General features: G+C 48.6%; 1 protein-coding gene and 1 long non-coding RNA gene across 2 annotated transcripts; one reads left to right on the forward strand and one right to left on the reverse strand.

Annotated features, from left to right (window-relative positions):
• Nucleotides 1-7,657: 7,657 nt before the first annotated feature.
• LOC127295064 (uncharacterized) lies at nt 7,658-8,393 on the reverse strand. Its single transcript, XR_007847520.2, has 2 exons — nt 8,316-8,393; nt 7,658-8,194 (listed from the first exon to the last, which is right to left on the reverse strand). It is a non-coding gene; the product is annotated as an uncharacterized lncRNA (long non-coding RNA).
• A 419-nt stretch (nt 8,394-8,812) lies between these two features.
• Nucleotides 8,813-16,216, forward strand: LOC127303607 (uncharacterized). Its single transcript, XM_051334321.2, has 6 exons — nt 8,813-10,125; nt 13,065-13,436; nt 13,721-13,944; nt 14,031-14,088; nt 15,040-15,236; nt 15,718-16,216. Exons 1-6 carry the CDS (start codon nt 8,863-8,865, stop codon nt 15,938-15,940), a joined length of 2,337 nt encoding a protein of 778 aa, XP_051190281.1. The 5' UTR covers nt 8,813-8,862; the 3' UTR covers nt 15,941-16,216.
• Nucleotides 16,217-16,490: the final 274 nt, after the last annotated feature.

Below are 16,490 nucleotides of genomic sequence, written 5' to 3' on the forward strand. Positions count from 1 at the left end.
CCACAGAACCTATGAGTATGATCGCTCAGTTGTCGTAGCGTGATATGTGAGCCTAGCTGCTGCCATACCGTATAAATCGATTCGTTCTATGCTACTAGGTGATCTGGGTGTAGTAGGTCACTTTTGTTTGGTACCGTATATTACCTTGTGGCTTCCCCTAGAATCCCCTAGTGAATTTTCACGATGATACTCTAATTATACACTGCTTATTACATGATTGAGCTGCATTGTTATGGTTGAATTTACGAGACTATCGGCCCGCTTAGCTTCTTACATATTCATGGCATTATATATTGATTTTTATTTTTTATTTTTTAGTGATTCATATGTTATTTATTACACATAAATCAACAGTATAACATGTTCTTATTACTCTCAGAGTATTTTAGATAATTTCTCAGTTTACAGCTAGACAGCCAGCCAAGTTACCAAAGACTAAAACTCAGAACAGTAGCTTTTCTTGCGCAGCAGCTTTTACTGTACAGGAGCACATCCAGCCACAGCTAGCCACAACCATCCCAAACAAAGAGGCCCTAAGTTCTTTCACTCTCTCTTCTCCATTGTTGCCTTTGAAGAACTTGCCCTATCTCTTGATTCCCCCATGATTCTTGCTCATTCTTGAGAGATCTAAGAGAGGAGATCTAGATCTACAATCCCTACCAATCCATTTCTCCTCTGAGTGAGGGGAACCCCTTGGATCTAGATCTTGGAGTCATTTGTTGATTTCCTCCATTGTCGTTCCTTTCTAATATCACCCTAGTATTTGTTGCTTTGGTGAGATTTTAGTGTGAAGGACTTGAACACCTTTGTTGTTCTTGATTGCATCATTGCGTTGAGCTCTCCATCACGATTAGTTTGAGTGAGAGACCGTGAGCTTGTTTCTCTTAGAGGGTGACCTTCTAGTTGGCTTGGTTGCTGTCCCGGTGACCTCTTCGTGGAATATTGTGAAGAGGACCGGGCTTCTCCGTCGTGGAGCTTGTGTAGTGGTTGTGGAGCTTGCCATCTCCGGAGTGGAGGAAAAACTAGACATAAGGAAATGACTATTCCTTCGTGGGATAGGCCCGGAGAAGAAGGTGAGACTTCGTGGCGTTGGGAAATCCTTCGTGGGATCCCCACCTCTCCAAACGTGACGTACCTTCTTGCAAAGGAAGGGAACACGTGAATACATCTTCGTCTCCGCGTGCCTCGGTTATTTCTATACCCAAGCTTATTTTCCTTGTGATAGCCATATCACACTTAGTTGAGCCTAGCATATTTAGGGTTTGTGCTTGTAAAATAAATATTAGTTTAATCCCGCATTCTTACAAGCCAAATTCGTAAGACTTTTTAAACGCCTATTCACCCCCTCTATAGGTGACATCTCGTCCTTTCATCAGCAGTGACATGTATCTCACCTTCCTGTAATGTGTTCCAGTTATTCCACCAATGCCACCCGAATGTTAGAATTTCAATTCGTCTGCGCTCCGGCAATTCGCATATAACATCAAGGGTTTGCACTGTTGTATCTAGCTACTCAAGTTTTATTCTCAGCACATCTATCCCACCTTTGCGCCACAACTCTTTTATAGCTTTGCACTTGACAATGAGATGAGCTCCATGTTCTTACGTGATCCACATAATAGGCACTTATAATCAACTATATCCACTCCCCTTCTCCCATAAGTTTTCCTAAATGCTAAGGAATTATGTGCAATATGCTAGATAAACATTATGATATTAGCAGCGCATGAAATAGACCAGATATGCTTCCAAAAATTATTTATACATGAATTCGTCATCCCTGCAGGTTCAAACTAGGCCGTGCATCCTGCCCACGTTGATGATTTTTCATATGTACATCGACAATTTAATAATATTAGCCTTTGTCATCAAAATGTCATGCTACAAAATCCTCTACACCATCCCTTAAAGGAACTTGAAGAATGATGCATGCATCCTTACCATATCCCCGTCCCCGACCAGCTGTTTATCCCACTTTCCATTGATCGGACTCATAGGACATACTCTCTCTAAAAGATTCTCACCACGGCGAGTACAAAATTTACGTGGCCATGCCCTTACGGTGGTGCCATCCTAGAGCATGTCGTATCACAAGCCTGCTTTAGATCAACTCGTGTGGGACTAGAAGCTTTCTCCAACTCGGATGCAAGCTTTCTCCAACTCGGATGCTATTGATGTAGGTGAAAACTAACTTGTGTTGTTTTCTTCAGTTGTGCGTCTTGCCTTGGACCCATTAGGACCCGGTTTGTTTCTAAATTATACTACCCCTCTGGTTCATATTAATTGACTCTAATATGGATGTATCTAGGGGGCAGCGTTTTGGCACTCAGGTGCAGATACTCCTGATATCTGGACCAGTAGTTGCTGCGCTAAGATTGCAGTTCCAGTCTGATAAAGTTGGTGCGCGAACAGCAGTAAATAGAGAATACAGGCGTTGTATGGCATACATTCTGCTGCAGGGCCCACCAATGTAACGTGCGAGTGCGACGGTGAACCATGGTAGAAGACGGCGACATCTAGCGTGTAGGGCCTGGACCTGCGGTACATGTTTACCGCTGCTTCTTGGACCACCGTACAAGACCATGGAGTTTGAGACACCTAGCGGGGTGTGTCTTGCGGATTTTGACGAGACTGCCACACTTCTCCCCCAACGAACAGTGCCTCCGGTCGCATCTTTGTTGTTCGGCGAATGTACGGAGTAGCACCGTGTGAGGAGCAAATTTGGTGGGCAGGACGCGACAGGTCCGTCAACGTCTGTACGAGAGAATAGCTCGGCCGCCAGCGAGGATCTCAGAGCATCTCCAGTCGCGTCCCCCAAAGCGTTCCCCAAAGGGATTTGGGATGCGCCGGACAAAAAAAACGTTCCAGCCGCGTCCCCTAAAGTCCATTTTTGTCCGGCGCGGCCCGATACGGTGTCCGGCGCCCCGAGCCCGTCCCCGTCCCACAGGGGACTCCGGGGACGCCGGACACAACGAAAAGCGAGGCCAACCGACGCGGGGCCGACCCGTCAGCGGCACAGTTAATTTAAACCTAACCGTCGCCTACCTCGCGACGGAAGTTATTCGCGCGCAGCGGCATCTTTGCCTTAATGGCGACGGAGGGGCAGGCGAGACGTCTCGTCGGTGCTGCGCAGCCTCCACGCGTCGCCGGCGTTCGCACGCCACCGCCCGTTCCCGCGCGATCTTCCCGCCTCTTCTCGTCTGTTCCCGCGCTTTCTTCCCGACGCCGGCGTCTATAAAAGGTCTCCCGGCTCATCAATGGTAGCCACCACACCCCGCCGGCAACAAACACAGCCCTCGTCGCTCCACAGCCGTCTCCTCCATCACCAGTGGCAATGGCGAACCGCCCCGGCGATGGCCACTTCCCTCCACCGCCGTCTCCTCCATTGACGAGCCAGCAGCAGCGTGCGGCACTCGAGGAGGCACTCGAGGAGGAGGCCCGCCAGCGGCGTGAGGCGCAGCAGGCGGCGGATCTAGCGGCGTTCTCCGCCCCTGCCTCCGCAGCTGAGGAGGCCGCGGCGGGAGCAGCGTGGCAGGAGCAGCAGTGCGACACCGTTGCGGCGTTCGACGCCTCGACGGGACAAGAGGCGCGACGGCGCCGGTGCACGGGAGGAGATGGAGCAGCGATGGGCTGACGAGCGCCGGCGCCGCCGCGATGAGCGGCGGCGCTGTTCCGTGAACGGCGTGACTCGATCGAGCGCCGGCGGCGTGAGTCGATCGAGCTCCAGCAGCAGGCGACGGCGGAGGAGCGTCGACAGCGGGAGGCGGCGCTTACGGCGCTATGGGGGAGGCGGGCGGAGCAGTTGGCGGCGGCCGACGCGTTTGCGGCGGCGATGATGGAGGCGCCAACAGATGTGGAGGAGGAGGCGCCAATGGAGGAGGAGGAGGCCGAGGCGGAGGAGACCGAGGTGGAGGACGACGACGACGACGACGAGTTCGACTGGTCCGACGACGACGCCCCGCACCCGGACGAGACGGCCGATCAGCAACGCGCCCTCGTCGAGTCCTTCGAGTCGGAGAAGAAGCTCCAGGACGACGCCCGTACCCTCGAAGAGGCGCATATTCGTCGCGCCATCGAGCTCTCCCTCCAGGCGGCGCAGCAGGGGACGGCGGAGGACGCGCGGCGGGAGCGGCACCGTCTGGCCACCGCCGAACGCAAGGAGAGGAGGCGCGCGCAGGAGGAGCTGCGGCGTAGGGGAGGCGACGACGGGGCGGGGCCGTCGAACGCGCCGCCGGGCGGTCAGTAGTCTAGATTTAGATGAAATCTAGCCGTTTTCATTCAAACTTTGTAATATATAATCAAAATTGAATGAAAACCTTTATTTTCGTGCACAAATATTCATTTGGGGGCGGCGTTTGGGGGACGCGGCTGGGGAGCGACGTCCCCCAAACGCGGCACGAACAAAACACGTCCCCCAAACGCTCGATCCGGCGTGGTTTGGGGGACGGTTTGGGGGACGCGACTGGAGATGCTCTCAGGCTCTTCAAACTATCAAAGAAGAAATCAAACTGCCATCTGACATAGTCATGCACGGCTTCACATGCACCTCAGTTTTGGCTAACGATCGATGACGAGTTCGGCAACCTCGCCGGCGACAATTCACGTGAGGGCATCTCCAGCGGCGGCGCGACGCATTTTAATATCCGCGAGCGTTCGTTTGTGTCGCGCTGCAGACGTTAAAATGATCGTTTTTGGCTGCTCCAGTGGGGCGACGCATTTATTTTTTTTCTTGTTTTTTTCTCTTCTCCATTTAAACATAGTTCCAGATATTACATATTGAAACATGATTTTACACAAACTAACACATAGTTTGAACCATGGTTGACACAAATATAACATTTTTTAAAAAAAACCAGTTGTGTTGATTTTCGTATGTTCGCTGCCAAGAAAGAACATTCGAGGGCACACCCAATCACCCAAAACTGAAAAATCCAGCGGGAGGAGACGGTGTCCTTGTTGGTTCTACCGAGGAAGAACATCCAGAAACCTCGACTACTGGCTTCGTCTGGTCCGTAGCCAGATTCGCTGCAAAGAAAGAACACTCTAAGTTCTAACTATCGGTATCCGAGCTGGATTCGCCGGTGTGGTAGTGCCTGCGGCAGGCTGTGTCGTCGAATACCTTGACGATCATCTCGCCGTCCCCTCGTAGAGGAAGGTGAGCTGGCAGCCGGGCTCGAGCACGAGGTCACGGGCGAACTTGTCCCACCCTGTATGCAGGTACATCTTGCCCTGCCCGTCGAACAGGACCTCCACGGGCCAGCGGCAGAAGTTGCAGCTGGCCTCCCGTAGCTGCAAATGCGCCGGCTCGACGCCATCGACGAACTCGGCGAACTTGTCCGGGAGCCGCTTGATGCCGAGTGGGTCGTCGTCAATGCGGAGGAGGAACTCGAAGCAGCGGTCGTCCTGCAAAGACGAGGAGGGCGCAGGCGACGGCGAGCGTGGGTCCGTTGCTGCTCCACCACGGCCCCTTCCCCGGCCCCGGAGGCGCCCAGGGCCGCGGCCTCGACCGCCTCGCCGACCACCAGGACCGGCCATGGACTTCCTCGCGGGCCTAGATGCGTCGCAGGAACACCTAGGCGGCGCTACGGTCGAGCTTTGTGGCGGCTAGGGTTTCTTTGGAGGAGTGGATGAGGAAGAAGAACGTGCGCCCCCTTTATATAGGCCGGATGCATGCGGTGGCGGTGGGACGCGTGGCGTCGCCATTAACGTGGTAGGCGGAGGTGGGCTGCGGCCGCTCGGTAGCGGAGGCATCGCCATTAACGTGGCGCAGGCTGCCGAAGCGACGCAGCGGCGCAGTCACTATAGCGCGTTTGAGAAGACGCATCGATGCAGAGTGGCTGTCAGGCGGGCCCGACGACACGTCCGCTAGACACGAGCGGACACTTTCCGAACGTCCGCGGAGACGCATCCGAGGCGCATATTTGAACCAGGTTTGCGTCTCCCCGCTGGAGAAGGTGCCAGACGCATTTCCAGTCACGGTGGACAAAAACGGTCGCTGAGCGACCGTTTGCGTCGCGCCGCTGGTGATGCCGTGACACCATGAATCTCTAGCCGCAGCTGCCCCCGCTGTACATGGAGACACAACGACCACGATAGAGTTTTCGTTGAGCAAGTTGGCACCACGCCGCGGCCGACGACTCCAGCTACGTGCACTTCCTGAGGACGTAGGCCATGGGCGGCCATCCGCCGCCGTCTCCCTGGCGCGCGGTAGAGAACAAAGGGACTAAGGCTGGTGCCATTGCGGGCGGGAGCGCGGGCGCTAACGGCGGCGACGGGGCGAGAGAGGGGCGGGAGGCGGGCGAGACGAGAGGGAGGGGCGCCGGCGGGCGCCGGCGCTATCGCCCGCTCCCGCCCGGCTGCCGCCCGCGTTGGCGGCGAGAGCGAGGCGGGAGGGAGGCGGGAGCGGGGCGAGAGCGTTGGCACAGCGACGCGGGCGAGGCGAGAGGTAGGAGACGACCTGGCCGGGCAGTTTTTATTTTATTTTCTTTCCTTATTTTATTCTTTAAATTGCTTTATTTTATTTTCTTTCCTTCTTTTAGGCTACCAAATTGATTCAAACAAACTTTGGAAAGTTTGTAATCTAACCAGTATGATTTTTGATCACTAATGATTACTCTTTCAGTTCAAAATACAAACACAAGTACACACTTGTCATATAGGCTATTTAGAAAAACAAGAAACATAATTTGTATTTTTATTAATTATTATGTAATCGGTAAAAAAATCGAGTGAAATAACTTAATGTGGAAAAGAAATGGTGATGTGGAGGAGAGAGAAGTGAGAGTGGGGACTATAGCCCATGCATTGACAAGGTGGGGTGAGAGTGGGGTGAGAGTGAGAGAAAAGCTGACGTGACGGGGCGGGAGTCGGGCGGTGCATTGGCACCAGCCTAAGGGCATGTACATTGGTTTAGACGGATGCTGTCTGTAATATTACTCCATGTCATCTATAGACAATGATACAGACAGTGTATACAATAGTCTGTCTGTAAGTTATCTATTTTTAGTCATAGCTATATGTGAGTATAAATTATAGACACCCTTCATACAACAGCAAAAATGGTGTCTGTAAGCTGTCTGTAAGAAGCCTACAGACTGTCTGTAACTTTACAGACAACCTCCTTCTCTCTCCTCATTCTCTTCCCTCCACATCACCAAAATCAGCTCTAACCACCTCTTACAGACAGCTGACTCATCACCATTGTACATGCCCTAAGGGAGGATATGGGAGTGTCGCCGCTCTGGTTCCACCGTGGCGTCGTGCGTGATGACGCTGGGTTCCGCGAGCTGATCTTCCGCGTCGCGACGGGTCGGCGACGGGCGTCTCGGCCACTAGAACCTTAGCAGGTGATGGCATTACGGAGGTGCCGCTGCACATGGAGTCCGATACCTTGGCTCGGCCGTGCTCGCCAAACTCCTTCATGCAGTGCCCTTGTTTGGGTGTTGACTGCCTGGGAGATAGTTGTTGAGAAGCACTGAAGCCACGATGTACTCATCATGGGATGGCAGATTCAGTAGGAAATTGCGGTTCAGTCCAGCGATCGGTCCAGGTTGTCCCTCTCCGTTTGTACCGCGCATGTCGCAACGGGAAAAAAGGCCATATATGCGGACAGGTGGTGGGTCATCACACTGTTTCTAATTCTGGCTACAACAAAAAATACTACTCCCTCCGGCCCGAATTAATGGGCGTGTCCGTGTTTTAAGTTAAGTTTACAATAACCCCCTCAACAGTTTAAATTCATTTAAAAATTGGTCCAAACCAAAGGGCCATCTTCTTCCTCGTGTCGGGCGACCGCACGCTGCTGCCGGCAGCTCCGGCGAGATGGAGTCCGCGCGGCGCGGATCCGCTCGTAGTTGGGAGGCTCCCGAGGAGGAGTACCGCCGGCCGGCCGCTTCCCCTTCCCCTGCCCCTGCCCAGGCCGGCCTCGTGGGCGACCTCATCGAGCTCGGCCCTGACGGCACCTCCACCATCGAGCACGGCCGCCGTCGGTCGTCGAGCTTCGGCCTCCTCTTTCTCGACAGCCACTCCGCCGCCGTTCCACCCCTTCCCCTGCCTAGGCCGACCTCGTGGGCGACCTCATCAAGCTCGCCACCGTCCTGTCCGTGCCCGTCAGCACCGCTCCTTCCGCGCCCCTCTGTGACGTGGTCTGAGACTTCGCCCTCCTGGATACGCTTTTGCCTCGGTGAGAAAATACCTGCAATCCAGATATATTTCCATCAATGTGATGCTTCAATGGTCTTTAACCACCATCAAATGTGCCTTCTGAAATTTGCAATCCAAACCCACTCGCTAGCCTTCTCTTGCCATTTACGTACCTGCGTGAAATATGTGTCTTGAATTTGTCCTGCATGTTCTTGCGTATCAACAGTTTGAGACTAAGATTCAACTGTCCGGAACTGATTGGTCCAAACTATAGGGAGTACACGAAATACACCAACCAACACCAATCTGCCAGGAACTGATTGGTCCAAACTATAGGGAGCATCTGGACCCGGGTTCCATTTTGAATTTCCGTGTATCTAGACACATTTTAGTTCTAAATACATCCATATTAAGTTAATTAATATGAGAGCGTTAATAATAAATGTTATGGTCGTATTTTTTAGTCCTAAATACTTATCGCAGAATTATGTAAACTGTAAGTTAAAATATGTTATTAAACATGTGATAAATATTTAGGACATGCGGTATCATTTGATACAGTACTTAGAAGAAATTTAGCTGTAACGAGTAAGATAAATATATGCTGTATTGGAATTTAGTTAAGGTCATGTGAAAAAAAAGGCAAAATGTGGAGGAGATGGATAAAAAATAAAGCCCGGAAAGTCATCGGGGCGCACCGACCACTCCCCACCTTCCGCGATGGCCGACGCCTCCTCAGGAGGCGGCGGCGGCGGCGCGCCCCGTTCGTCAACCTCCCCATACGCCACCAACTTTCCGCCGCCGACGTCGGAGTCCCTCGACGGCGGCCTCCTCCTCCGTATCCTCCAAAACCCTCCTCCCCGCCCGCAACAGCAACAAACCCTCGTGCAGCCCCTCGACGAGCCGCACAACTTCTTCGTCGACCCAGCCGTCGCCGCCGTCGGCCCCTTCTTTTCCTCCCCACCGCATGTTCACGGCGGGGGCTTCGCGTGGCCCTCTTCCTCCGACCCTCAACCGCAGCACCGGTTCTCCGATCCTCGCTTCCCGCAGCCGTTGGATCTCTATGCGGAGCGTGGAGGAGGCGGATTCCGATCCGCGGATGGTGTCGCGAGGAACAGGGCGGAGAAGCCAAGGTCAGGGGCGCCGCCTCCTGGGTTTGGCAAGCCGTTGCCTCCTGGGTTCGGCACCGCATCGGCTGCCGGTCGCGAGGTGCCGGATTTACTTGGTGCAATGCAGCAGCGAAGGGAGCCGAACTATAATCACCCAAAGGGTTTCGATAGAAGACATACTAGTGAACATCAGATGATGCCACCTTTCACAGGTGGCCAGGGAGTGCTCGGCAGACTGCCCCATGGAGATCAGCATACATCACTAATCACCAGTGGCCGTGGCACAGCTGCTGGAATGATGTACAGGGAGCAGCAGCAGCAACAACAGGATCACATTATATGTAGGACGCCGCCGGATGCAAATGTCCATGGATTTATTGGCAGGGTGCCGCATGGAGAGCAGCATATGCCTCAATTCGCAGCTCGCGGGACACTCCTTGGAGAACAGCATATCCGTCCAGCCACAAGTGGCAGCGTACCGCAGAGAGGTCAGCGGCAGCAACAGACCTACTCGCCAAACATGCCACAAGGTGACCAGGGGTGGCAGGGTCATGCCTCAAGGAAGCTGCCCACTGGGAATGATGTTCAGGGGGATAGAGGTAAGAAGATCCTGGCAGAAGCAACTGGCTTGGAGGATGGGATTGGGAAGGTAGGTTATGGGCATGGAGTGCATGGTCAGGCTGCAGTGCATGTGAGGAATTCGGAAGTATCTTATCAGAACAGTGAAGTTAGGTTTGCTGCAAAGAAAGAGGAAGAGGATGATGACAGCAAGGAGGAAGATGCTATAGTCGAACAGTTCATGGAGACCGTGGTGATTGAGGGAAATGGTGAGGCCAAGGGCGTGGTTGTGCAAAACAGTGCCTCAAGGAGTAAGGTAAATTGAATATTTTCCAGGCTCTTTGATGTGTAGATTTTACTATTATTAAGTGCAGCTATTTGGTTGTACTGCATTTGGTGCCTGATTATGTTAATTCTCCCCATAGCCAGCAGATGTGCACCTCCCAAGTGCATTGGAATGTTTGATATGGCGAGCTTCACTGAAATCTAATCTTCAACTTCTTTCCCACATTTATTTACTGTGAGCTTGGCATTCTCCTACTGCAGCAATACACTTGATCTCACTTCTGAACTATATCACCAAAATAATACCAACTGGGCCTATTCTTTGGTTCTCATACTGTTATACTGTAATACATTTTACCTGACCATGCATTTGATAAATTAAACCATGTAAATATGCGCTGTCTTAAGGAACATGAACTGCAAATTACTGATCAAGCATTGGCTGCTCTTTGGAAAAATAGGCATGGGTTGACATTGTATAGGTGCTTGTTCTTAATTTATATTTATTCCAGGGATGCAAAAGGAAGTAAAAAAATATGGAGAGGCAGGTTGAAGCAATGCAATACTAATATATTAACCTAAACCATAATATGCCTGTTACCTTGTGTCGTAATTTAGTTATCGTGTTTGGTCTTTTTATTGTAACAACGCTGAATATTCAACATTCTATTACAGACAGCAGTTGAAACATCTAGCATTACCAGTACATGCATTTACACTTCCATTCAATTGTTGTGGCATCTTGGGGGCCTGCTGAATAAATTGTATGCAGTTAGATGTTTAGCCGCTATAAAGCTAATATTGACCACCTGGTCAAATATTCTCACTCAGTCTGCTTCGGAGTTTGGACTACCCACTCACTGCCCAACTCTTTTCGGATTGCAATTTCTTCGTTTAGCTATAAATCATAGTTACTGGAACAATGGAGAATAGAGAGCCTTCATGGCGAATACCATTGATATGGATACAGCTAGCTGACTACATTGTTAAATAAGCAAAGGAATAGCATGTAGTGGAGAAACTATTCTGTGTACCATAGAAAGCCTTATGTAAATGTGAAGTTTTGTGCATTTCACACTCCAAAACTGGTCTTCACATTCTAAAACTATTTTTTCTTGATTACTGCATTAGCTTGTAACCACACGAATGATCTAGGTCCTTCCATAGATTGATAGTTTTAAAATATCTTTAATCAAATTGTGTCAGGGAAGTCAAGAACATGCTGCTTGGTGTTGATTCACTGTATGGTATGTGTAACGTTCTTGATAGGAGAAGCATAGTTGGGGTAGACAAGACATGGCCACATGGGGGAGGGACTGTGGCAAGGGAGAGAGAGGCAGGCATGAGGGAAATATGGTACTCTCTCCGGCCCTAAATACTTGTCCCAAATTAGGCTAAAATTTGTCTAGATTCATTGAACCTGAGACAAGTATTTAGGGCCGGAGGGAGTAGGTTGGGTTTATCTTTGCCTAATACATTAATTGATTTCAATTGTTTGTCTCTCCTTTTATTTTGATATAGGACTGACAACTTAAACAGAAATATTCAATGCAGTACAATCCTAACTGGAATTTAACCTAACTAAGAGGTAGATACTGACTGATAATATCTACTCCATTGAGTAATAGATTTGTTTTCTACGTCTGCTTTTTTTCTGAGCAAGTAACGTGTAAGAAACTAAATATGGCACAAACGAAGCTCTGATTGACAAGCTATGCGGTTCCGGCCTCCGGGCTTAAATTTCACGTGTTTGGGCTGAGATTGAGCCTAACTGTGTTTATCGTAGATGGTCATGGACAAACATATAGCACAAACCAGTTCCAAGGCTCAGTTGAGCATAGCCCGAACCTATAATAGACTAATTAATGTACTTCCAGATATAAACCTATTCATGGCTTCATTCAGATTGAGCTCAAAGTATCTATTTGAGCTTTAGTAAAGCTGAGCTCAAGCTCATACTGCTGTCATTTTCAAAACATGATGATGAATGACACATATACACCCTTAGGGCGCAACCTATTTGCATCTATGGTGAAATTCATTCAGTATGCTAGTATCACACTAATGCCAAAAGGCAAATAGTTACAAGATTTTGGTAGCAGTGCCGGGATCAAAGTTCTTAAACGATGCTTACAACACAAATAACATGCGCGCTCTTGCTACCCATATTAGTTTTCGCGACAGTGTAGCCATTTTTGTAACAGGGACTGGTGTGTCACCATCGGCCACGTCGCCAGCCGCACACAGTCGATCGGACCACCTCATCCTTTACTTCTTTAGCGCTGTTGGGAGCCCGCCCAGCCACCCATAAGAGGAAAGCGTTGCACCGCCCAACCCTTCTTCTACATGTTTCCGTGTTGCAGCCCTTGTCGTCTACTCCACCACCGCTGCCTGTCTTCTCGTCTGTGATCCACCAGCCAGTGCCTGCTGAACCGCGGGCTTCTGCCACCCACTGCCGGAGTTGCTGCCCCGCCCTGCCCGAGCTGCTTCCTCCGTTGGTCCCCTGCTGAGCCGGCCTTCACTGTAAACAGGGAGGATGATCAGGTTCTTCTCCGACGACTGCGTGCCCCACCCTGAACCCTCATTGGCGACAATGCTTCTTTGGATCTGGCAATGGTGGAGGCTCGGCGTCTCTTCCAACGTGCGTCTAGGCGGCGCTGGAGTTTTGTGGCGGCCACTAGTTTCGGCGAGTGCAGGAAACCCTAGGGATGGTTCTGAATTTTTCTATCCTTTAGGGTTTTATCTGCAAAGTTTTCAGGAAATCTGTTTTCTCCTGGTCCGTCTTTTAGTTTTCACGTTTGCTTGTTCATTTAACTTGATTTTCTATTAATGAAATACGTGGTTTATACATTTTCAAGAACTTGCTAGTTGCCACTAATAATTCAGTAACTGATTTTTCAAATTTCAAGATAAAGTTATGCTTATGTTAGATTTAGTCGTGTACCCTAGTCATGCTCTTTTATCTTGCAGGATTTCAGATCAGACTTTTCTAGAGGGCATCATGTATCAAGTCAACGAGTAAGATTTCAGAGGAGAACCAGGGCATGTCGGTATGGCATAGATCAATTTACATCTAATTTCTTGTCAATTTTTGACTCATTGGTGCCCTCAAGAGAGGAAATTGCAAAGCAGGAGCAGTTGCTAATAGCTCTGGGCAGACTAATAAACAAGGAATGGCCAAATTCAAAACTTTACCTCTATGGATCGTGTGCTAATTCCTTTGGTTTCTCAAATAGTGACGTTGATCTTTGTCTAGCTATTGACGACAAGGAAATGAGCAAGGTTGATATTATACTGAAATTAGCAGAAATTCTCCAAGCTGGTAATCTCCAGAATATTCAGGTGAGATAATCATCTATGAACTATGCACACAATAATCTCACCGATGGTCTAAGTGTTAGCTATTTGCCATATTACTCCTTGTGAAAACAAATAGAATTGGTGGACGCGGAAGTGTAGATATAATATTATACTTACCAAGATAACTGGAAATCCAAACATTGAGAAATCCTAGTGAACCTAGCAAAAGAATACAGGCCGAATCATTTTCATTTTGAGGACCTCTCTAGTATGGGTATGGGATCTTATTTGCCAAATTTCTGACTTGCTTTAATGAAAATTTGCAGGCATTAACTCGAGCAAGGGTCCCAATAGTGAAGCTTATGGATCAGGATACAGGCCTTTCATGTGATATATGTGTCAATAATCTTTTAGCTGTTGTTAACACAAAACTTCTGAGAGATTATGCACAAATAGATCGAAGGTTACGGCAATTAGCTTTTATTGTGAAGCATTGGGCTAAATCTCGTCGTGTTAATGAAACATACCAAGGAACGCTATCTAGTTATGCGTGAGTTGGCTGTTTCTGATGATTTTAAGAATTAATATTATCCTTGTCTTTACATGATCATGATCTGAATTCTTTTCTTCATTCAGGTATGTAATAATGTGCATCCACCTCTTACAGCTGCGCGGAATACTCCCATGTCTACAGGTAAACCTAGTTCAGCTGTTGTACAATAACGTTCAGCTACATACTAGTGTGTGTCTACCACCTACATATCTGGAAAATACTTTGCACTTAGACACTTTACAAGGTGGGTCTGACCCTTTCCCGGACCCCGCGCAAAACGGGAGCTTCATGCACCGGGTTGTCCTTTTTAGACACAGCAGTCTGGAATGGCATCAGAAAAAATTGCCATATGCTGCATTTTGGACCTAATATTTGCTACATAAAAATATGGTGTTGTAAGCGTGTAGTGGTTGTGCCAGTGGAGTTGAAAGAATGTATATTCTGGATCTTTGCGATTTTCTTTGAAAACACAAAGGCTTTGCATGTAGATGCATTACTAGAAAGAATGTGTACGGTACATGCCCAGGACTTAGCCAACACCTGTTACCGCTAAAAGTCGCTAGAAACTAGACATGATTATGAACACCTGGAAGAATTGCTCCAAGTCTGGCTGCTCCAGCTTCCCATCCAGGCGTCTGCCTCCTCACAGATAGAATCCACGAGGTATAGCATATCTTGATCACTGGCGTACTGTCAGCGCGACCATCCTGGGCAGCGGCCCGGCCTTGTCAAGAAAATTTCTCAGCATGTAGCCTGTATTGCTAGAGTGGCCCATCACTTTGCTGCTGATATTGCTTTGTTTAGGGCTCATTATTAAGCTCTGGCCCGGTCTACATTCTGGTTGATGTTCCACCAGTGATCTTGATGTTATTGGTTAATAAGTGAAAAAAATGAACACACTTCAGTTTAGAAAGAAAGAAAGTAAAGAGATTCACATTTTCCCTTCCCATCATTACCCATTTATCCAGCGTAGAAACTATGATACTGAGCCTGTTCACTAGTACTTATTTGCACTATGTTGTTGCACCATTAGCCATTTGTTCCACAACAGTGCCATTTCTTTTTGTCAACTAACATTGTCTGTCATGCCAGGGAATGGATGCAACTTGTAATGTCACTGTGGAGGATAATCATTGTGCTTACTTTGATCAAGTGGACAAGCTAAAGAACTATGGTGCTCACAATAAAGAGTCTGTCTCAAGTCTGCTTTGGGCCTTCTTCCATTACTGGGCGTATCAGCATGATTACATGCAAGACGTTATATCTATTCGTACGGGAAGGATCATTAGGTATGTCGCATACATACTAATTCATCCTTTCATTGCCACAGTTCTTGTTGTGCTGAACTTTTGTTCCCTCTGTGGTCCCTTTCTGAATCTCATGATTCCTATTTGTGTCCATAAGCATTTATTTTGCGGTCACATTTAGTATGGTATTCCCTTTATTGCAAAATGTAGATGTAGTATGTATTATTGTTGATTAGTACAAGGCTTGGACCAACAATTACTCACTTAATATTTAGTTTCCATGAAACACAATCATAATCATGAGTATTTTTTTCATATGAATCTGATGGCATCAAATTTATGTCGCATAAATTGCATGTATACTAATAGAGGGAGCACCGTTTCTTCTCTAACCAATTAGTGAATCATGAACAATTGAGCATTGAAGCAGTAAAGCAATGTTTACGTTCTTCCATATTCCATAGGTGGAACATAAATTAGATTGACATGTTGTTTTTCTTAATCCATGTGGCACTTCTTTCAGTAAGCACATGAAGGACTGGACAAGACGTGTTGGAAACGACAGGCATCTCATTTGCATTGAGGACCCTTTCGAGACCTCCCATGATCTTGGGCGTGTCGTCGACAAGTTCAGCATCAAGATCCTCCGAGAGGAATTTGAGCGAGCCGCAAATATATTGCAGTATGATGCGAACCCCAGTGTGACGCTCTTTGAGCCATATGTGCCTCCGTCGACAAGCCCTTGACCAGAAAGGGACTGCGAGCACAGCAGGAGTTCTGTTATGATGATAGCACAAACCCCAGTTAGACGTGTTATATCAAGAAAGAACCCCTTTGTTTACAGGATTTTTCTTACTGCCCGCCTCATTTGTGCATAACTGTACAATAGATGCTTAGTTGTAAAGTAACTAGATGCCGGTACAGCAGTATGTAGCTGCTATGTAAGGGTGGGCTAGCTATTTTTCATATCATCAGATCCAGTCTTGTTCATCAATTTATAAGGACCAGCTCCGTTGCTTGTATGGATTTTCTCCTCCAAATTAGCTCTGGATTGTATGCGCGGAGACTTAGATTGGCCATGTTTTGCATTTCGTCTGGTTGCCTGCATCAGTTTCAGAAGCAAAAGTAAAACGACATGTCAGGATCAATTTAAGCGATTTTTATAGTGAATGTAAACAATAAGCTTGCTACCAATCAAATTGATACTAAATTTAAGCGTATAAACCGATACTTTAACCGGCCTGGATGCATGTTAGCGAAATTAGTACCCCACAATATTCTTTCGGCAAGCTGATT

This window comes from Lolium perenne, chromosome 1 (assembly GCF_019359855.2).
Source record: "Lolium perenne isolate Kyuss_39 chromosome 1, Kyuss_2.0, whole genome shotgun sequence".
In the NCBI taxonomy this organism is placed as follows: domain Eukaryota; kingdom Viridiplantae; phylum Streptophyta; class Magnoliopsida; order Poales; family Poaceae; genus Lolium; species Lolium perenne.